The 23,691-nt window shown below is 41.1% G+C and overlaps 1 protein-coding gene across 13 annotated transcripts in view; it reads right to left on the minus strand.

Moving 5' to 3' along the window:
- Positions 1-1,629: 1,629 nt before the first annotated feature.
- ATP2B2 (ATPase plasma membrane Ca2+ transporting 2) overlaps positions 1,630-23,691 on the minus strand; it is a 292,280-nt gene continuing 270,218 nt past the window's right edge. For 9 of the 13 annotated variants that reach the window (XM_073591712.1, XM_073591717.1, XM_073591711.1 and 6 more), the window contains one exon: positions 1,630-8,005. In XM_073591712.1, the coding sequence (XP_073447813.1) occupies positions 7,694-8,005 (312 nt within the window). In that variant the 3' untranslated portion in view covers positions 1,630-7,693. Of the gene's footprint in view, positions 8,006-16,423; positions 16,479-19,913; positions 20,086-23,691 lie in introns of all 13 variants that reach the window. The other 4 variants (XM_073591719.1, XM_073591724.1, XM_073591723.1 and 1 more) reach the window with 2 other exon arrangements.

Consider the following 23,691-nt stretch of genomic DNA (forward strand, 5'->3'; position numbering starts at 1 on the left):
TAGAGGAAGTGGTGTGACATCCAGACTGATATTTCTGAGAGTAAATTACTGATACGCGAGGAGACAGAGGGAGTGAGCTGAGGGGTAGAGAAATAGATTTGGGTGTCGTCAGCGTAGAGGTGGTATTGGAAGCCATGGGAGGCTATCAGTTGACCCAGGGAGGCGGTGTAGATTGAAAATAGGAGAGGTCCAAGAACAGAACCTTGGGGGACCCCAACAGAGAAAGGAAGAGAAGAGAAGGAAGTAGAGTTGTAAGAAACACTAAAGGAGCGGTTGGATAAGTAGGAAGAGAATCAGCGAAGTGTACAGTCACGGACACCAAAGGCGTGTCGTTTTTTGAGGAGGAGGGGGTGGTCAACCGTATCAAAGGCAGCAGAGAGGTCCAGGAGTAGGAGTACAGAATAGTGTCGATTGGTTTTGGCCGTTAGTAGATCGTTTGTTAGTTTTAGGAGAGCAGTTGAGGAGTGTTGAGGACGAAATCCAGACTGAAGGGGATCAAGAAGGTTATCATCAGCGAGGTGAACGCTCAATCGGTTGTAGACCAGAGGTTCGAGGAGTTTGGATAAGAAGGGGAGCAAGGAGATGGGGCGTAGGTTGTTAAGACTGGATGGGTCCAGTGAGGGCTTTTTAAGTATGGGTCTGACAAGTGCATGTGTTAGAGAGCTGGGGAAGATGCCAGAAGAGAGGGAGAGATTGAAGATGGGGATTGAAGAAGGGTTAGAGAGTGTAGCATAGGGCCAGAGGGTGAACTATTATATATATATATATAATATATATATAAAATCTGTATATGTGATCCGGCTCTTCCGGGTAGGGAGCACGCATGCACTCTGGCGGCGGCTTTCTCCCGCTGAGATCACACACGGTGGGTACATCAGACTCTATGTCCGCTGACACCCGCCGATGATCCAGCAGAGAGACAGAATGGTGGTCTGTCTATGTAAACATGGCAGATCGCCGTTCTGTCAGTAGGGAGGGCATGGATCCTGTGTTCCTGAAAATCGGGGACAAGGATCCATGCCTTCCCCTAGTAAAAGCACCTCCCACACTGTGGAAAAACACTGACTGGGCACAAAGTTAACCGACAGTGTCATTAGTACAGTGACAGTGCATACTTTTAGCACTGAGCACTGTATTCCTGTCACTGGTCCCCAAAAAGTGTCAGTGTCCGAATGTCCGCAGCAATATTGCAGTCCCACTGTAAGTCACTGATTGCCGCCATTACTAGTAAAGAAAAATAAATAAAAATATCCCACAGTTTGTAGACGCTATAACCTTTGCGCAAACCAATCAATATATGCTTATTGGGATTTTTTTTACCAAAAGTTTGTAGCAGGATACATATTGGCCTAAATTTATAAAGAATTTTTATTTTTTACTTTTTTTTTTTTTTTTATTGTGCAACTTCTAAGTGCAAGTTCGGCCAAAACCTATAGACATCTAGCAGAAAAGAAAATAATGATTGCTCTTTTAGTGCTATAAGAACGCATGTCTGTGTATTGCTGGCCTACAGACAGTTCATGTGTCTCCATGTCCATTTCATTGCATATCATAGGAACGTGCTGTGGTGTAAGCAGTCAGATGTGACACAATACAAGCAGATAATAATAGTGACTCCGGACCACCAGGTTCATGCTGCTTTGTGAATTTATTTATTTTTTTCATTTTATTTTTTTGTTTTATTTTTTTTTTCAACGCTTAAATGTTTCCACTTGTGCTCCTGCCACGAGTCATCCAAAAAGACAATCAGAGCAGCAAGAGTAGGAGCTCGGCATCACTGTGTCCTCATTTATAAAATCATGTACATTGGTAATTTTTTATTTGTTTTTATTTTTTTTTTTTTTTGCTTTTTGTGTTTTTTTTTTTCAATTTTGCTTGTTTGAAACCACAAACATTCCAGTATCACACTGCAGGAGGAGGAACAGCGATACAGCATAACCTTTTGCATAGTATTAAATGAACATAGACATAACGGCTTTTTTTTTTTATTTACAATTAGTATTATCTAGAATTAAAAAAAGTATGTAAAAATGGGTGAACCAAAAAAGATTTTCTCCCTCACTGCTAAATAAAAAAAAAAAAAAAAAAATCTTAAACAGTAAAGCAGTCTTTTTTTTTTTTTCTTTTAGCATAGATAGAGGAAATCATTTACCGAATGGACAACTGTACCGTTTTTTTCTTTTTTATATATATTTATATATTTATATATCTTTGTATATATTTATATTTTTTGCCTATTTTTTTTTTTTTCACATCTCCCATGCTGCTAATTACAGAATGTAGAAAGCATATTTGTGTTATAACGAGCTTTTGAAAAAATACACATTAATTCCATTTCCTGAACGCCACTCACATCAGGGAGCTGTTATTCTTTAGGCTGTGAATATGCGTGCAAACATTTCATAGAAAGGGGACAGACAAAGATACAGAAAGCGATTTGCAAGTGATGAATCTTCCTTACTACAAACAAAGTACGCAGCGCGCCATTGTGTGGGAGGAATAGCTGTCCCCTCGGGAAATCCGGCTCATTTCTCTGGACTTTCAGCGTTTTTTTTTGTTGTTTTTTGGTTGTTAAGAAGATTCCTGAATGGCAGCTCATGAATGTTTTTACACACTACTACATGTTGTATGGAATCACATAGTGTAGCCAGGCCCTGTGTGCATTGAGCTGCACCATTGAGCATCAGTGTTTGCTACAAAAGACAATGCATGCAGTCACACTATGTACATCTTAACTGCTATGTCCTAAAGTCATTGGGCACGGCCTGGAGATCGAGGGCATGGCTTGTGCAGTCCGAGAGATGACTGACAGGCGTACTTATTGCTCAGATACATGCTTCGAATGGCAGTTGTGATACAACAGGTCGGGTTTTCGCCATGTGTAAAATCTAATTCAGATCACTTAATCTAAAAAAAAAAAAAATCAGAAATACAAAATACTTTGATGTGATTATCTTGGTATTTCACGTGTTTGCCTTGTTTCTGTCAATCCCTGGTCATTTTAGAGTTGGAAAGTCAACGGGCAGGAGCTGAATCCAGCTGCCCGTCCCGAGCCTCATCAAAGAAACCTACAGCTGTGACTTCAGAAGAGGGATCATTTGGCGAAAACCACCCAGGCCTGGAACGCCTGGAGGGGGTAGACATTAGTTGTCATATTTTAAGAGTTTCTTAAGTCAACTATCATGTTTCATCCTCACAATGTGTAGAATGGGGTGAGTATCTGAATCTGTTGCTTTAGGGAGAAAGAACAGTTCTTCCTTGAGATACTTCGATACCAAGGACCATCCGTATTAGTAAAAGGGGACATCTGAGGGCTTAATTTACATTTGAGAGCTGGTTAAAGTTTTGTGAGTTATGGTTCCCTCACGAGTTTAGTAAAACTACCACCAAGACTTTTGGAATGATTAGCAGTGCAAACTCCTCACATCTTCAATCTGCTGCACTCCTATACCTTCCTTCCATATGGACTGGCTCACTAAAGAGGTTCCTATTCTGGGGAAGATATCGATTGAATTTGCAAAAATTCAAAATTATATTTGGATAAAAATGACGTCTTGTTCCATGATTTGTATTCAATTTGATCGGATTCATAGTCGCTCTATTGTTTTTTTCGTTTCTCTATATCTTATCTATACCTCTATCTACAGCCACCATCAATTGTGGACTAAGAATAGAAGTGGAGCCACCCAACTACAGAGTCTGAAACAGGTTCATTAACGTTACTTGTTATAAGTTAAATCCACCTGTTTGTCGGTGCAGTGGAGGGGTGAGAAACTTATTTGGGGATTCTGAGTAATTGGGCATCCCACACATCTCCCTGCAGTCCTTTCTGCTCGCTTTCTTTGGGGCTCTTTCTTTGGAGGCTTCCTATTCTATTGCCAAGGGCTCTTTCTTTGGAGGCTTCCTATTCTGCTGCCAAGGGCTCTTTTTTTGGAGGCTTTCTATTCTGCTGCCAAGGGCTCTTTCTTTGGAGGCTTCCTATTCTGTTGCCAAGGGCTCTTTCTTTGGAGGCTTCCTATTCTGCTGCCAAGGGCTCTTTATTTGGAGTCTTCCTATTCTCATAATTTGGAGGAAAGCACTTCGGGGGCACAATTTGTATCTTATCCATACATCTTTTTTACAGCCACCATCAATTATGGACTCGGCATAGAAGTGGAGCCACCCAACTTAAGAGTTTGAAATATATTTTTAAAGTTACCTGATACAAGATAAATCCACCTGTTTATTAGTGCAGTGGAGGGGTGAGAAACCTATTTGGGGATTCTGAGTAATTGGACATCCCACACATCTCCCAACAGTGCTTTCTGCTCTATTTCTATAGGGCTCTTTCTTTGGAGCCTTTTTATTCTGCTCCCAAGGGCTCTTTGGAGGCATGGTATTATGCTGCCAAGGGCTCTTTCTTTGGAGGCTTTCTATTCTGCTGCCAAGGACTCTTTCTTTGGAGGCTTCCTATTCTTATAATTTGGAGGCAAGAACTTTGGAGACACAATTGGTATCTTACCCATACATCTTTTTACAGCCATCAACAATTATGGACTGAGAATAGAAGTGGATCCACTCAACTTCAGAGTCCAAAATAGGTTCATTATACAAGATAAATCCACCTATTTGTCTGGGCATCGGGGGGGGGGGGGGGGGGTGAGCAACCTATTTGGGGATTCTTTGCAGTAATTGTGGACATTAAAAACTTATAAATCAAACTCTCGGAATTGTTTTTATAAATCAAAGCTTTAAATCACTTATGTTGGGGCTTTTCCTAATTGGGCTAATAAACTGCTTTTGAAGGATATTGTTTATTGTTAAACAGTGTGGATCATGCAGAAAATGTAATTAATGCATTTTTGCCATTTATCATGTAAAAAAAAAAAAAAAAGAAAAAACATAAAAAAGGCAACTTTGTTGACAATGAAAATATGCCCTGCACAAAATATAATTATGGAATTTCTTACTGCTTTTGTAAACCTTTTTTGGTATTTTAAGTTTCTACTTTAATGGTATTTATTATTAATTACAAGTCTATGTGAAAAAATAAAACTTACAATTAAATCACTTATTATACATTTTTCTGGTCTCTTGTTCTTAATTCTATAGAATAACCCCAAAGTTTTAACCCAAGCTCTCACATCATTATTACAAAAATATGTCTCTATTTAAATTAAAACTAAAATTTTTTTTTTTTTTTTTGTAAACTTTGACGTATTTTTAAACTGGAGTTTTTGTTATGTGAACTGAGCTTTTCTTTTTTCTCTTTTTCTTATATTTACACTGTTCCATATTGATCATTCTCCAAGTCTTCCAGCAATCTGCTGTGCAATCAGTTATAGCAAATATTTTCTACACAGTTGGAATGGGAGTTCTCTAATAATAATAGTCCTAAAACATATGCTTCCTCCTGTCTTCAGTATACCCGTACATCATTTTCAACACTGCTAACTGTAAGAGAATATAAATCTTTACGTTCTTGTATAACACATTTCAGTTAAACTATATCAGACATGGACAGAATGATGATGCGTTAAGGCATGCCGTGTCAGTGGCTGAGTGCTCCAACAGGTGTTTATTGCACATAAACTGACCTATATGTACCCCTAATGTCATCCCGCACATCTCCCAGCTGTCCTTTCTGCTGCAAAGGGCTCTTTCTTTGGGGGACTTACTATCCTGCTGCCAAGGGCTCTTTCTTTAGGGGGCTTACTAGTTTGCTGCCAAGGGCTCTTTCTTTGGAGGCTTCCTATTCTAGTGCCAATGGTTCTTTCTTTAGGGGGCTTCCTATTCTGCTGCAAAGGGTTTTTTTTTTTTTGGAAGCTTCCTATTCTGCTGCCAAGGACTCTTTCTTTGGGGGGGCTTACTATTCTGCTGCCAAGGGCTCTTTCTTTGGAGGCTTCCTATTCTTCTGCCAGGGGCTCATTCTTTGGAGGCTTCCTATTCTGCTGCCAAGGACTCATTCTTTGGAGGCTTCCTATTCTGCTGCCAAGGGCTCTATCTTTGGAAACTTCCCATTCTGCTGCCAAGGGTTTTTTCTTTGGAGGCTTCCTATTCTAATGCCACAGGCTCTTTCTTTGGAGGCTTCCTATTCTAATACCAAGGGCTCTTCCTTTGGAGGCTTCCTATACTAGTGCCAAGGGCTCTTTTCTTGGAGGCTTCCTATACTGCTGCCAAGAGCTCTTTCTTTGGAGGCTTCCTATTCTCATAATTTGGAGGAAAGAACTTTGGGGGCACAATTGGTATACTATTCAAACAGACTGTCCCCACAATGAACAATGTTGCTGTGAATTCACATTGCTTCGCCTTAATCTTTCCTTTTGTCCCGACCTTTTACTCCATAGCATCTTCATGAGACTGTAAACTTACATTCTTCTTCCCAGGACACAAACCGCTATAATAAATAGTTGAGACTGAAATAAGGCAACCTGCCAAAGTATTGTGTTCTCTGAGGGTGTCTGTCTAGGATCCCTAAAGAAAATTAATGTAACAAAACAAGCTGTAGCTTTTACAGAAGCAAATAATTAACGTGTTGTAGTAGCAGCCCATCAAGGTAAGAACCTTGGCGGTCAGACACAAAGGGAATTATTGCTATTGTAACCCCTAATGGGGAAAAAAATAATGGTAAAAACAATCAATGTTTTTACAATAACATCTACTCCTTGTCCCAGTTCCATGGTGGTTGTGCCATGTCGGTGTGGGTCTTGGCTGGTCTGATGAAGCAATGTCCAGCCGCACTGCACATGGAAACGGTCCAGTGGGTGGAATGCCTTGTGCATGTTCTCCACTACACACAGTATATAGAAATAGACATAACCTTTTCGTGCACCCTGCTTGCAGTATTATAATTATATATTATTTTTTTGTCTTTTTTTTTTTTTTAAATATCTTTTAACCTCATATTTTCTCATAAGTGAACAATGTTTTCCCCTTCTCATATGCATGCATAAAGGGTTTATACACATATTTCATTTTTTTTTTCAAAGAGACAGAAAATATATGGAAGGGCGGGGTCATTTTTCACCCCTGGCTACGAAGATATGCCATGGTACTTTTTTTTTCTCAGGTTCATATGAAGGGATTTATACATACAGTATGTATATATAAATATATATATACTGTACATACACGCGCGCGCGCACACACACACACACTCTCACACACGCACTTCTCCTACAGAAATGTTTTGTATATGCTCCTTCGTCATTTTGGGTGCTGTAAAATCCCCTATGCAAGTCGAGCTTTGCAACTTCAAAAAATAGTATTTGACTAGAAAGGTCTGAGCACGAGGTCTTTGCCTTGTTAGCAGTTTGTGTCTCATGTGTCAATTAACCAGATAAATACTGTTGTCTGGGGAAAACTCTTTCTCTTTCTTGTCTTTCACATCCCTGTGCAAGGAACGTCCCAGAAGTGTATGTAAAAAAAAAAAAAAAAAAAAAAATCAAAGCAGTATAAGAAGGGATTGTTAGTGTACATTCATGCAGGAACATGGTTGGATAGTGTCTTTTGTTTTTTTTTTTCCTAGTTTGTCTTTCTTTTTTCCGGAGGCAGCAGCATCAGGCCGTCATGAAAAACCCGCCACAATCTCACTGCCAGCACTGCTTGGACACGCAGCTTCCTCTGCCGGGCATCCAAAATGTGAAAACATCTTACTGAGCCAGACACAAGTATTCCTTGTTTTTGGTGATTAAGGAAGCAGTGCCATCTCCAGCTAAAGGGACGTCTCCAGGCTGTGAATGGGGCTCCCCGGGCTGGAAGAGGTAGCTGATTTGCTGGTCTCTGTAGTGAGGTTTATCCCGCTGTCAACCGCATTGTTGTTCTTGTTCGGTGAAGGGGGCTGGCTAGAGTTTTGTTTCAGGGCAGGATCTTCCTCCAGATCTGTGTCATCAATTAGAGGGATGTGAGGCTGAGATTCTTCTATCTTAAACTCTGGATGGGTCATGAAGTTGTGAATGGAAGTTCGAGAGTCCGGTTTTTCTAAACCTTCATAGAGAGAGCTACGGAATGCCTTCACGACGCGGATCTGTGTGAAGGGAGTTGGGAGAAGAAAAGAAAAAAGGATGAAACACACAAAAGCGATTACACTTGTCATTTCTATGCTAGGAATGGAAAGGTAGGAGTCATAAGAGGCCCCACGGCACACAGCAGCTATTAGAAAAGGGCAGAACAGGCAGCACAAGTTCAAAACATCAGAGGACAAGGCGGCTCAGTGTTGTGCTTTCACATGTCTAAAATATTATTAGTCTTGAAGACTGCATAGATCACTGGCCACCATAAGGGTCTTTATTGGAGGAAGCTGGAATTTATCCTGTGGTAGTAGTGCTAGTGGTGCATGGCCATGTTAAACAGTATAAAAGGGGGCCAAGGGGTGGGTTTGTGATGATCATAAAAACTTTTCTATGGGTACCATCCCTAGTGTGAGCAAAGAAAAGAGGCACTCTACCACCCAATCCTCCAAAACCAAGGTGGATGGAGGATAAGAGTGGATGGAACTTGAATTTCCCCTCATAGAACAAAAACATATTAAGGATAAAACACTACTGAGTATCTTTTATTGCATATTAGTGTATATTATCTCTTTAATTGTCTTGATTTGACTGCACTTATACAGTGTCATGAGAGAGCTTACACAGCCATTTGTTTATACTTTACTATTGCCAACAATTGTGATGGGTTCTAAGGCTCTACTGTTTGGAGACCTTGGAGTGGATTGGTAGGGTGGGTGGGTGGTTTAGGGGTTTACTTTGCAAGTTGTATGTAACACACTTGGATTATTTGTGCATTTCTTTCCTTTCTTTTTGTACTGGAAATGTAAAAAAACTTTAGCATTTTTCTACTCAATAGACATGATTCGATCTAAAAAAAAATAAAGCTGGTTATAAATTAAAAACAGATATAACCCATGTACACAAAGTGTGACCATCAATTGTTATTTTTTTAGGGATCATCATAAGTTGATCAAAGACATTATACATCAGAGTATCTCAACCTTTTTGCAGTTAAGGCACCGTTTAAAATTATGTGCAATCTTGAGGCACCCCATTCTAAAATGTAAAAAACTAAACTAATAGTTTTACATATCACAGCAGCATCCACACACGTGAGCCACCCAACATTAGAGGTGATTTGTTCCTCCAGCTTTGCACACTTTTACCGACTAGTATTACAGTATTTCTCTTCTCCCTCAGTTTTTCTCCCTCTCTTAGCTGATATGACCCCAGTGCTGACAGAGAGGGGTAGGAGAAGGGCAAACAAGGATGCTGTGCAAGGCCCCCAACATCCTCCTTATCATCCATTGATGTCATTGGTTATGAGGACATTGGCAGCTGGAAGGTTATAATAGCGCACATTGAAAACCCGTGGCTTTGTGTAACTAAAAGGCAGGCTTCATCCACCCCCTGGCTTGTATACAATCTTTGGGCAAATTTCAGGCATTTTACCAAGGCCCCCCTAAAGGAACCTGAAGGCGCCCTGGTTGAAAAAGGCTGCCATACATTATACTCTTAGCGATGGTACAACTTGGTTTTGGTGGACTGGGTGGTAGTTTGCCTCTTTTCTTTGGCCATGTTAAATCTTTTACGAATTCAACAAAAAAATACGATCTAATGGAGCAGAAAAACTGCAGACAGGAAAAGCAGAGAACAACACTGGCAAGGCTGATGAGTCCAACTATGGAGAGATGTCCAATGCGGGGGGGACAGCTTTCATTGCAATCAGAAAACAAGGACATTAATTGTTTTCCTCTCAACGTCCTGAGGAAAGCAAGAGGCTCATTTTAATAAATGAATACATGTATAATGGCTCTTTGTAAAAACGTTCTCTCAGTTACTAATAAGCATGCTTTGTTCTTCAAAGTGCTATGTGTCCTGGTATCTTGAGTGGAACTCCAGGCATAAAAATTTTATGTTGTTCGTGAGGAGAAAATCTTCCCAATGAGGACACAATGGCAAAAAAAAAAATACTTTTAGGCTAGAAAGCTTTTTTTTTTTTTTTTTTTCTTTTATTGTGGCCCGTGTCCTTGTTCAAAGGATTTCCCCTCTCGTTCTGTCATCTTTGTCACTAGGACAGGAAATGATGGGAAAATCCCCCAATGAGGTCCCACACACCAATAAAAAGCTAATGGAGGTTCTAACAGGTATTGTTACACTTTAAAATAAGATTTGGTAAACAGTTTGAAACTTTTTGCTTGGGTTTACGCAGCTCGTTAACTCTTATACTAGAGCTTTGGAGGTTCCCATGAGGACTTTCATACATTTAGGAACCTGATTCTGCCTTTGAAGTGACACCCTAGAAAAGCAGTAGGGAAGACTTAGGATACATGGAGTCAAATGCAAAACAGAAAAGCACAGCAGCCACAAGCAGACAAGGAACAAATACATGCTACGGCATACAGAAGGGTCACACTTGCCACTAACACAAAGGACTGGCACAGCACAGCTACAAATTGGAGGCCTGGATAATGTGAAACACTAAATGTTTCATATGTAAAAGGGTTGTTATTTTTTTTTCATTTTCTCATGCAAAAAAAGGTAAACACTTGAGTATAGGCCCAACGTTCCCTCCAGCAATCTTAGTCCTAGTTGTCAAATAGAAGGTGTTTTCCAGAAGGTGTAACTTGGTTTCAAAGTGATGAACTCTAAAGAGGATAGAATCTAATCACTGAGAATGTGTTTCAGAGGACCCCAATGAGATTGTAAACCAAAAACTGACTTCAAACCTTGGGAGAACAGTCGCTTAAGACACTAACCCTGATATTTGGGCTGTCCTATTCCGGGACTTGCTTTAGGGGTTTGATTAGATTTAGAAGCCCTGCATCGGTTGCCTTTAATTCTGAGGTGTCAGAAGCTTGAATGTCACTGCCAAAACTGTATCACAAACCAGCTGCCATGCATGGAAAGCTTTTTTATCAACAGTATTATTGACCTAAGGAGTATCTTTATTTACAAACTGGAGAGGTGTTCACGTGCAGGACAGGATAAAAAGCTCCCATTTTTTTTTTTAATGGAACTTAGTGACACTAAGTCTGGGATAGAGCTATGAAAGCCAGTGGACAGAAGACCACATCATATCTTGTAACTGGAAAACCTGAAGGACTAAATGCCAGGAAACAGACACTGAGGGAGGAAGAGCGACACTGACAGACAAGGATAGACAGGCCCCTGTACTAACGGGAGCACAGACAACAGCACAAAGACAAAAATAAACCTCTGGGGACATGGAGGCTACAAGACAGACATGGATAATAATATTCCGCTACACGCAATTCTCTTCTTCTCCGACAGCTGGAACAAATAATCGTAATAAGATCTTCGTCCAATGCCCGCTGCCAGCCCTGTAAGTTAGACTGGTAATACTGACAGTGCTGGAGAAAGAAATACATTCACTTTGTGTCATAGATTCTACAAGTTAGTGGTTGCCTACCATGACTTGTGCAAGAAGCACCTTACTTATCGTGTTGTCTGTTTTTCATAATGCTATCCCTACAGTTATAAAGTGTTAGCCTGTCTCTTTGATGTTCATTATCTCTGCATTCTTGGGACATAAAGGATGATAGAAAGTAGAGGGACACGGGACATATCAATCAAAAGAGCCCAGCTTTCTTTCAAAGGAACACGTGACAAGAAAAGAAGTCACTTGTTTGGTGGCTTCAGAAAACACAGGGTGTGGTAATGTAATCGCAATGTGGCAATCACGGGAGCATACTGGAGAACCCACTTTACTGGTGAAAATCATATTACAGAATATGATAAAAAGCTAGTTTGTGTTCATATTATGTACATGTTCTGCATTTATACTCTTTTAGGAAAAGATGAAGACCACCATGACCATCCCTACAACTAGAAGATAGAGGATGGTTTGCTGGACAGAATCTATGAAATAACTAATATGTTTAGAAACTGGTTGTCCAACTCCAGTCTCCAGGGGCCAGAATCATGAGAACTGCTCCAATATACAGTGATTGTTAAATGGCTTTGCCTTTCCCATAATCCTGGCTTGTATGTATTGCAATCTTTGTGATGTAGGCGCGCTGAACCATATGGAGATGCGTTATAACGCAATGGGCAGTTTACAGTCCTAGAGGCTGCTCACCAGCAACTGTAAGGTCTTGCTGGACCCCAAGAGGAGTTTACTAAAGTTTTTGAAAGGATGGGAGAATTTTGAAAAGCAGCCTCAGCTCGATTCGTCCAGACCATAGCAAGTTATTTTACTTGCTTACCACTCGGGCTGGGTGAGGTGTGCGGCGGTTGGGCTACTTTTTTCTGTTTTGCATTATGCTTTGGGTCTGTACGGACCTTTCCTCAGCCTGCACCCTCATTGATCAGCGGCATTCAATTAACGGCACTTTGACAGCCTGAGTGGGGACCCTCAAGCATTTATCATAGCATCCAACAGACCATACAAAAAAAAAAAAAAAAACATCATTAAAAGACATGCAAACACTTACACCAAGGCCACATGTAGAAAGCATAATTTTCAAAAAGCTGAAGAGACACAGTAAAACGGTAATACGATAACGAGCAAGTAAATGGGTGGGGTGAAAACCCATATGGAGGAACAATCTCTAACAGACATGGATGTCACACCACTTTCTCAAACTTAATCTATCGAAAACCAAACTCATTATATTTGGTCCCCCGCGTGACCCTTCCTCTGATCTCTCTGTCAAGATTGATGCAACAACTATCAACCCGTCCCCTACTGCCAAGGTTCTAGGTGTAATCCTGAACTCTGATCTATCCTTTAAGCCCCACATCAAATCACTGTCCAAATCTTGCTGCCTTAACCTCCGCAACATCTCAAAAATACAACCCTTTCTAACCAATGACACCACAAACCTCCTCCTAGTTCACTCCCTGGTCATCTCATGCCTTGACAACTGCAATTCCCTCCTTATTGGCTTACCTTTACATAGGATATCCCCCCTTCAGTCCATCATGAATGCTGCTGCCAGGCTCATCCACCTTACCAACTGCTCAGCGTCTGCTACTCCTCTCTGTCAATCCCTCCATTAGCTCCCGCTCACCCTACAAATTAAATTCAAAATACCAACAACAACCTACAAAGCCATCCACAATTTAGCCCCCCAGCTACATGACTAACCTAGTCTCAAAATACCAAGCTAATTGTTCTCTTCGTTCCTCCCAAGACCTCCTGCTCTCTATCTCCATCGTCATTACCTCCCATGCTCGCCTCCAGGACTTTTCCAGAGCCTCTCCCATCCTATTGAACTCCCTACCCCAATCCTTCCGATTATCTCCTACTCTGTTTGCTTTTAGACAATCCCTAAAAATCAACCTCTTCAGAGAAGCCTATCCTGCCTCCACCTAACAACAGTACTTTGATTTTCTCCATCATCTCATCCCCCTACAGTTATTACCTTGTCTATCACTTGACCCTCCCACCTAGATTGTAAGCTTTAATGAGCAGGGCTCTCTGATTCCTCCTGTATTGAATTGTATTGTATCTGTACTGTCTGCCCTCATGTTGTAAAGCAGTGCGCAAACTGTTGGCGCTATATAAATATTGTATAATAATAATAATCTACCACTAGCGTGAAGAGAACAGTGGTTAGAAATGTGCACAACGGAAAAATTTGGTTAATTGCGGATTCATTCATTAAGTTAATAGTTTAGTTTCGTCATGTTAGAATGATTCATTTTTGTAATTAGTTTTGTATATTCGGATTTGTTTTTCGTATATTCGTTATTTTCAAATCAATTTGAATTCAAAATTTGAATTTCGGGAGATGGCTATATCCGTTCTATTCCATTCTAATCCAATTTTTTCTATTCAATTCTTTTATTTTCTATTTTGTGCTATTCTATTCTTTTCTATTCTGTTTTATTGTATTCTTTAGTACTTATTACATTTATTTTGTAACTGCCAACTCATTTCGGGGGGGGAGCTCAGCACTGATGAAGGGGGAATGCTGGGCCCCCGAAACACGCTGGCTGATACAAAAAAAAATCTTTTAAAGGGCTCTACAGCTTCAACATTTCAACAGCTCTCTTGCCCCTTCGGACTTCCGATTAACCACTTTTGAAGAACCCTGTTCTGTTCGTGGTATACTACCACACATGCTCTCTAAGATGTATTCCCTCCTGATCCCCCCCCCTGATGACTTCAAATTGTCCCATTTACAAAATAGAGAAATAGAATATAAAATAAAAGAATAGAATATAAAATAAAAGCATAGAAGAGATTATGATAGAATATAAAATAAAAGAATAGAATAAAATAGAAAAAAAAATTATTAAAATAGAAGGAATATAGCATCTTCTGACATTCAAATTTCAAATTCGAATTGCAAATTAATAATAAATATAGGAAACAAAGCCGCATATACAAAACAAATTTTTCAAAAACGAATCATTCTAACATGACAAACAAAATTATTAACTTAACAAATGTTTCATCGTGCACATTTCTAACCAATCTTCGCTCTAGTGGCAGATTGTTCCTCCATAAGGGTTTTCACCCCCACCCATTTACTTGCTCGTTATTGTAGTACCGCATTGTGTTTTTATACCTTCTCAAAGATGCTTTCTACATGTGGCCTTGGTGTATGTTTTTTGACGATGTTTTCTTTTTTGTACGGTCTGTTGGATACTATACTCCTTAAATAATTTACAAAATATTAAATTAATATTAAATTAAAAAAATATATTTTAAAGGACTATACAAGCTGGTGTGGCGCTCCCATCCTTTCAAAAACTGTTGTATGTAGTCATTGAGCAGTGGAGTTTTCTACCTTTTTTAGAGTTGTGCCAACTCTGGGGTCTGTGTGTGATTTAGTAAAAGTGAATAATACCTACTTATTGACTAGAAAAAAGAGCAAAGGGGGTTTTGGACCTTATATGAAGCCATGGCCTGGTAAGGCCGTGTGCCTCCATCTCTATCAATTTGATAAAGGAACAGGAAGGTTGGGACTTCATATAAAGTCCCAACCTTCCCGTTCCTTTATCTACCTAAATGCTGATTACGCATTAGCCAGAGGTTCACTATAGAAAACTGCCAGGAAAGTGGAACTACACTGAAGTACTACAGGGGGGGGGGATTGGTCTCCACATTTTCAAAACAAAGGGCCAGTTTACTGCCCTTCAAACTTTAGGGGGGCCAAACTCTAGCCAGTGGAAGTAGAAAATGCCCTGGCATTGGTGGAAATAAACAATGTCATCGGCTGGGTGGTCAGTGGGAGAATTAGCTCCCCATGCCTGGTGTCAGTGGGAGGAATAGTACTCCATTGTTGGTGTCAGTGGAATAAATAGTGCCCCAAGGGTCAAATAAAGGCAAGAAAAGGGCCACATCTGGCCCGCAGGCTGCAGTTTGGAGGCCGCTGTACTATAGGTACCACCAGGGCTTTTTTTCAGCTGGAACTTGGTGGAACTCGGTTCCACCACCTCTGGCTCAGTCCCTCTGCTCCCTGCAAACCATTGACACAGAAGTCCAGCTTCTGCGTTTACAAGTGACAGCTTGTCTCCCAACGGCTCCAACAAATCTGATCTCCTCAGCGGCTCCCACTGAGTTCAGGATGGGGAAAAGGGGGATGCAGGTGCCCAGGCTGATGTGTGGATGCCAACCACCCCACTGGATGATCTCCCTGCAAGTGAGAGAGACAGAGGCACCTACAGTGTGTGGGGAGGTACTAGAGCTGGCTGGTTGCTTCAGCTTAATACAGCACAGTAAAAGATTTAAGGAGGGGGAGAAGATGGGGCAGTGGAGGAGGGGTTGCATGAAGAGGTCATAGCTGAAGAGGGGTGAAAGCAACACCCCAACTCTACGTAATACACTCCTGGTATTTAATGCCCCTGTAAGACCCTCTCACTGCTAGCAAAATTTAACCACTCCCACTATTTGATGCGGTTTGCAGGGTGTGTGTGTATGGGAGGGAGGTTGTTAGGAGGTCATGGATGAGTTCCTGCACCTATTTCCTGAGGAAAATGGCCTTGGGTACCACCATCTTTGTGATTAGCATGAAGAAAGCATTGCCCTATATATAGGTTTAGAAGGACACAAAGATGGTCAGGCTGCAGGCCGGGACAGTTTTTGTCCTGCATGGGATAGTTGGGTAGTAGGGTGTGTGCTATGTTTGAGACTCTACAGCACCGTAAAATCCAGATAAGTCAAAGTATACTCTACATATCATCCCTGACAGAGAACATGCCATAGCTAGAGACCTTACTATATGTACAATGCCTAGTACCACTAACCTTCCCTATTATGTGCCATAAAGTTCCTATCACCTCTGTTAGGTCTGTAGAACAGGGGAAACTGCAGAACATGACATGACAGTCCACGGGTACCTTAGACCAAAACATAATATGGGTGCATCGCTGGCTGCTTTTGGGCATATACTCGAAGTTTTACCCTGGCTTCGGCAAGACGAAACCTTTGGAAGTCAGTCACAGTAAATTCAGGCTTAAGGATAAAGACTCACAACCTGTTTATATTTCACTCTCTCTTGCTAAACCTTTGGTCCAGTGTTTTCTAGCCCTCTGAGAAAGACAAACAGAGTGGAAAAGGTTTAGACAGAGAGTAGAAAAAAAAACAAAAAATTAATTTTACTGCAGTATGTTGGCTAATTTTTATTACTCTTTATATACTGAAAATGTTTAAACATTCCCAAGAGATGCCAACTGCATGGAGGGATGCTCAATGATCTGGGAATGGGTTAGTCTATTCATTGAGAACATGAAGTCTTTCATTCGGTGTGCTCTGTCCCATGTCTTCAGGTAGGAAATCGGTGTTCTAATCATAATGGAGTGCGTTTATATGTGTGTGGAGGTAAGAAGGTGGAGGAGTGATGTCTAATGATCTCATCATGTTGATATGAAGGGGGGGAGGGGAAGCCAGTGATCTCATCATATTGGTATGAGGTAGAGGAAGGGTGTCCTGTGAGCTCACCATACTGGTATGAGGTGGAAGAGGGGTGTCCTATGATATCATCATATTGTATAAAGTGGAGGAGGGGTATGTCCTGTGATCTCACCAAGTTGGTATGAGGTGGAAGAGGGGTGTCCTGTGATCTCATCATATTGGTATGAGGTGTAGGAAAGGAGACTGAGCTCCAAAACTGAGCTCATAATTTCCTCCCTGTGCCCCCTCCCCCAACAAACACTCCCCTCAGACCTCTCCTTTTTGGGCCAACATCCAATCACTGTCCCAATCTTTCTGCCTTCATCTCTGCAACATTTGTAAAATTCACCCCTTCCTAACAAATGACATCACAAAGCTTCTAACAGAGTCTCTTGCCTTGACTATTGCAACTCTCTTCTTGTTGGCCTACTTCTACTTAGGCTAACCCCCTCTTCACTCTATCATTTCATGAATGTTGCTGGTGGACATCCACCTAAGCAACTGCACAGTGTCCACAGAATCTCTGTGCCAATCCCTCCACTACATACATCACCTTGACTATTGCAACCCTCTTCTTGTTGGCCTACTTCTACTCAGGTTATACTCTCTTCCATCTAACATATCATGAATGTTGCTGCCAGACATCCATCTAACCAACTGCTCAGTGTTCACTGCACCTCTGTGCCAATCCCTCCAAAATATACAAAACTCTGTCCCGAGCTGCATCATCAATCTCATCTCAAAATATCATCCAACCCTCAGCTGCATCCAAGACCTCCTGCTCTCTACCACCCTCATCATCTCCTTCCATGCTATTTCTAGGATTTCTACAAAGCCCTTTCTGACCTTTGGGAGTCCCTATGCTAATCATCTATCCAGCTATCTCGTACTCTGTCTGCTTTAAGGCGATCCTTGAAATCCCATCCCTTCATGGAAGCCTATCCCAAAGCCACCTAACAACCAAACTTTTACTTTCTCATTTAACTCATTCCCCCACAGTTATAATCTTTTGTATCACTTGCTTCTCCCTTTAAATTGTAAGCTCTCACAAGCAGAGCAATCTAAAACCTCCTGGATTGGACTGGATTGTAACAGTACTGCCTCCCTTTATTTTGTAAAGCATTGTACAAACATTGTAAAAGGTAGGGGAGTAGGCATCAGGTATCAGGTGGAGAAGACAAGGCTGAGGATCTCATGATGTTGGTATGAAGGGGAGTCTGTTGATCTCATTAAATTGGTATGAGGTATAAACTCTTTATTTAAACAAAATGATGCATCGCTCAGAGCAGTGGAGTTTAGGTAAAGACTGAAAGTCGCAATCTGGGTGCCTAAGCTGTGGTGTCCTCTCATCCACCAAAAGACAAGACAGTCATTGAGAAAAGACAGCTGGCAACTCCATAGTCCTCAAGTATTTTATTTTGCCATACCAGTGAATACACAGACAGTTGCCACAGTCTGTGTACTCACTGGTATGGCAAATCAAAATACTTGAGAACTATGGAGTGGCCAGCTGACTTTTCTCGATAAACTCTTTATATTGGTATGAAGTGGAGGAGTATATGATGATCTCATCATATTAGTGTAGACTATATATCTCATAATATTGGTATACAGCGGAGGCTGTTTATGTCATTATATTGGTATCAGATGGTGAAGGGAAGGCCAGAGATCTCATAATGTTGGTATGGAGCGGAAGCTATTGATATCATTATATTGGTATGAGGTGGAGGAATGGGAGGCTGGGGATCTCATAATGTTGGTATGGAGGGGAGGCTGTTGGTATTATATTGGTATGAGATAGAGAAATGGGAGGCCAGGTATCCTATCATGTTGGTATGGATGGAAGACTGTTGAAGTCATTATATTGGTATAAGATGGAGTAATGAGAGGCTGGGGATGTCATCATGTTGGTATAGAGGGGAGGCCGTTGATGTCATTATATTGGTATCAGATGGAGAAGGGAAGGCCAGGGATCTCATCATGTTGGTATGGAGTGGAGGCTGTTTATATCATTATAATAGTATGAGATGGAGGAGTGGGAGGCTGGGGATCTCAGCATGTTGGTATGGAGGAGAGGTTATTGGTATGAGGTGGATGAGGGAGGAATGTTGAGTCAACTTATACTGGAATGAAGTGGAGTTAGGTTAGGAGAAGGAAGTGTGGGTTCTAGCACAGAATTTTGTTTTCTCTCAGTTTTAGCTGTTCCACATACATTTGTTTTTAAACCTGACTTTAGATAAGTTGTTTCATCTATGTCTAACAATCCATATTTATGATTGGATGCTATATTTTGTGTAGTTACTGTGGTCATTTATAGATTATATTGCTGGATGAATCTGGTGATGACATACAATGAGCTTTGGACTCTCCCTGAGCTTCTCTTACCACAATAAAGGGTTGTGTCATACCGTTCATTCTGATATTGCATGTTGGAAGGGCAGCACAATGAAATTTCACAATGGATCATACTCCCTTATAATTTCCACTGGACTTGGGACAAAGGAGAAACTTGGGACTGTACAAGGAGTGAACGGGATACCTTTCTGATTACAGGTCTAGACTGACTCTTGTCTGATCACCTACGCTGTGCCATGTATTCCATGGCCGATATATAGCTATGTGACCTGTCGGTGTGTACATGTATGGATATATTATGGTGATAACATGAAATGGTTTTTGGTGTGGTTGCTGGTCTCGGTAGAATTGCACAGTTAATGGTCACCTGTAAGGAAGAAGTCAGAAGGTTGAGGAGACTCTAGTGAGGACACAGCACAGATAGTGGATATATGGAGGAAGAGGCGTCCTTGAGACACAACTGAAAATGGATCTGGTTTATGTAACTAGATGTTACGGCAAAGATAAATGATGATATGAATATACAAATGGAGGAAGGTCACCAGAAGAGGACGAATAGAATGTTACAATCTAGGCTGGCAGGCTGCACAGCTGCTTGTTGGTTCTCACTGTATTACATAGATATGTTTCCATTATCTGTGCTAGCTTCCTCACAGAGACAGAATGGGGTCCAGAGTTGGCATTTCTGTGGATGTGAGGCAGTAAGAAGACACACTCACGCCCTGCGGCTGCAGCTGACGCACTGGTAGGAGAGGAAAGAGCATTGCTTAGCGATACGTGACTAGGACTAGAAACATTTGTTACATCCTGGTTCTGGCTGGTGGTGGAGGATTGTCTCCGCAGAGCCCCCTGAAAGGAAGCTCCGCTCTTGAATGTATTCACTACTTCAATCTGTAACGGAGGAGAGAATGAGACAGGTTTGTTCAACACCCCACATAAAAAAAATGGCAAAAATAATACAATAAAGACACAACACAAGGACAAGACACAACACAAAGACAGCACACCTGGATGTTATATGCAGAGACTACTGAGCCGGGTTGCAATATACACATGCAGCCTAGAAAATACTGTGCAAAACACACGTACACTCTGTAGTACACATCGGCATTACATATGTACACGTAAATATGGTAGTTACTCTGTTATAATCCGTATGGTCTTAATGTTAACATACCTAAATATAGGAAAGGAGAAACAACACCTAGTGTAATTCCCAGAGGGAGCGAGCAATCGGTGCACTGTCTTGTGGTGTCTTCCATACACCAGGACACAACATGAAAAAGGGGAGAAGCCAGCAACTCAATCTTCCAAAAGTAGTGATTTTATTCTTGCAGATGAGGTACAGAAAATGCGAAGTCTTACACATTTTGGCCTATAGGCCGAAACGCGCAAGTCCTCGCATTATCTGTACCCCACCTCTAAGAATAAAATTGCTACTTTTGGAAGATAGAGTTGCCGTCTTTCCCCCTTTTTTCATACCCAAATATAGGACCAAGAACATATATCCACTGTAGCATACGGTTTGATTTTTTTTATACAGTAGATGTTAAAAAGTCTGTGATCTGATCTTCATGAAAGGGTGACCCTGGATAAGCAGATACTGTATCTCTCTGAGGGCGACAGACCTTGGAAGTGCCTTGACCTGCTACACTCCACCTTGTCACTTGGCTGGCCAACTAAAGTGTCACCTGAACAGTGAAGAGGCTGAGATAAGTCACACAGCCCCTGTCACTGATGGAAGTCCAGAACGTGGATCTTAACTTTAACATAGCTTAACCCAAAGCTGTTCTGTAGCTGCAGGTCACTAAGGAGGTATTCTGGTTTATCCAGTATACTTATCCATTTGAATGTGGTCTCTGGGGCATTCATCCCCTTCTATGATTGGTTTCTGTGTCCTGGTAAACTGGCTCATCCAGTATATCCATCTGTTCAGGAGAAGTCTCTGAGTGGCTTGCTGAAGATCAAGATCTGTTTCCTCCTCTATGATTGGCTGCAGGTCACTCTGGAGGTATTCTTGCCCCTTGAGTATACTCATCGGTTTAGGAATAGTCTGTGGGTGGCTCGCTGAAGATCAGGCCCCATCTCACCATCTACACTTTGCTTCCAGGTTCTGGTAATCTAGCTCATCCGGTATACTCATCTATCCAGGAATCAGTCTCAGTTTCGTCCTTTACAATTGGCTTCTATGTTCTGGTAATCTGGGTCATTCAGTATACTCATCTGTTCAGGAATAGTCTCTGGTTGGCTAGCTGAAGATCAGGCCTCATCTCCCTATCTACACTTGGCTTCCAGGTTTTGGTAATCTAGCTCATCGGATATACTCCTCTGTCCGGGACTGATTTTTTTGAGGGCTTGCTAGAGATTAGACCCTGTCTCCTACTCTACTATTGGCTTCTGTGTTTTGGTAATCTGGCTCATCCACTAAAGTCATCTGTTCAGATATAGTTGGATGGTCTACTGAAGATCAGGTCCCATCTCCTCATCTACGATTGGCTTCCAAGTTCTGGTAACCTGGATCATCCAGTAGATCTGTCCAGGAATGATCTCTGGGAGGCTTGCGGAACATCGGGCCCCGTCTCTGATTGGCTTCAATCCAGTATACGTATATATATTATAACGTATATGTTCAGGAATAATTTTCGGGTATCTTGCTTAAAGCTGAACTCCAGGTATATTACTAATTGCATAACTACATTGTGTCAACTTGGACCAATGAAAGTATGCATATTTAATACCCAGTGGACTGCTGTGGAAGCTAGAAATCACTGTGTTAGTCTGCACTACTACAGTGATCGTTGCTATCTTCAAGGTCTTCTGCTGAACACCTTCCCCTCTGCATACTGACTGCAGGGGGTTGCTCACCCAGCACCACTGGCATTCATAAAAAGGCTTGTATTTTTTCAGTTAATACAAGATGCTCTCTGATTGGATGAGGCGAAGATTGTGACTGTATCACCCCAGCTCTCCACCTTGTCCAATCAAAAGAACACCTTTTGTTTATTGAAAGAATACAAGGTATTCTGTGAATGGTGGCAGTGATGCCATAGGATCTGGTAGATGGCTGCTATTACTGTAGTAGCACTGACTACTTCAGCATTTGTAAGCTTCCCCAGACACCCTTATTTATGAGATATACAGTTGTGCTCATAAGTTTACATACCCTGGCAGAATTTATGATTTATTGGTCATTTTTCAGAGAATATGAATGATAACACAAAAACTTTTCTTTCACTCATGGTTAGAGTTTGGCTGAAGCCATTTATTATCAATCAACTGTGTTTTCTATTTTTAAATCATAATCGTAACTGAAACTACCCAAGAAATCATAAACTCTGCCAGGGTATGTAAACTTATAAGCACAACTGTACATACTTACATTGGTCCAAGCTGGACCAATATAAGTGTGCAATAAAGACCTGCATTTGACCTGCTTCAGCTACTTTTGCATTCCCATAGACTTGTGTGGAGAGGGAAACAGTTCTAAAGCAAACAAAAGCCCATTGGCACTGGCCCTAAGCCCCTTTCTTACTGGTTGCTGCAGATGCTCTTTGTAGTCCTTTATGTGCTGCACATGATATAATATGTAGCATACTATCCTGTACAGAATGTTATATGTATTATACTTCTATGTTTTTTCTGTGGGTTGTAATATATATTGTACATAATCCATACTATGCTGTATGTGAGAAATCTAGTACGCTTTCTATACTGTTCTGTATGGTGTGATATATGTAGTACGCTCTGTGTACTATGTGCTGTGATATATGGAGTATGCTCTTTATACTGTTTTGTATGGTGTGCTATATGTAGTATGCTCTCTATACTATGCTGTATGGTGTGCTATTTGTAGTATGCTCTCTATTCTATGCTGTATATAGTAGTACTCACTCGATACTATGCTGTATAGTGTGCTATATATAGTACTCGCTCTTTACTAAGCCATATGATATGCTTAGCTATATGTAATACACTCTCTATACTATGCTGTATAGTGTGCTACACATAGTACACTCTCTATGCTATGCTGCATGGTGTGCTATATGTAGTACTCAGTCTATACTATGCTGTATAGTGTGTTATATGTAGTACTCATGCTATAGTATACTATGCCCTATGGTGTGCTGTATGAAGTACTCACGCTATACTATGCTGTATGGTGTTCTATATATAATATGCTCTCTATACTATGCTGCATGGTGTGCTGTATGTAGTACACTCTCTATACTATGCCGTATGGTGTGCTCTATGTAGTACTCTCTCTTTACTATCCTGTATAGTGTGCTATATGTAGTACTCATGCTTTATTATGCCCTATGGTGTGCTGTATGTAGTACACTTTCTATACTATGCCATATGGTGTGCTATATGTAGTACTCTCTCTATACTATGCCATATGGTGTGTTATATGTAGTACACTCTCTGCACTATGCTGTATGGTGTGCTGTATGTAGTACTCATTGTATACTATGCCATATGGTGTGCTACATGTAGTAC

This window comes from Aquarana catesbeiana, linkage group LG07 (assembly GCF_042186555.1).
Source record: "Aquarana catesbeiana isolate 2022-GZ linkage group LG07, ASM4218655v1, whole genome shotgun sequence".
Taxonomy (NCBI): Eukaryota; Metazoa; Chordata; class Amphibia; order Anura; family Ranidae; genus Aquarana; species Aquarana catesbeiana.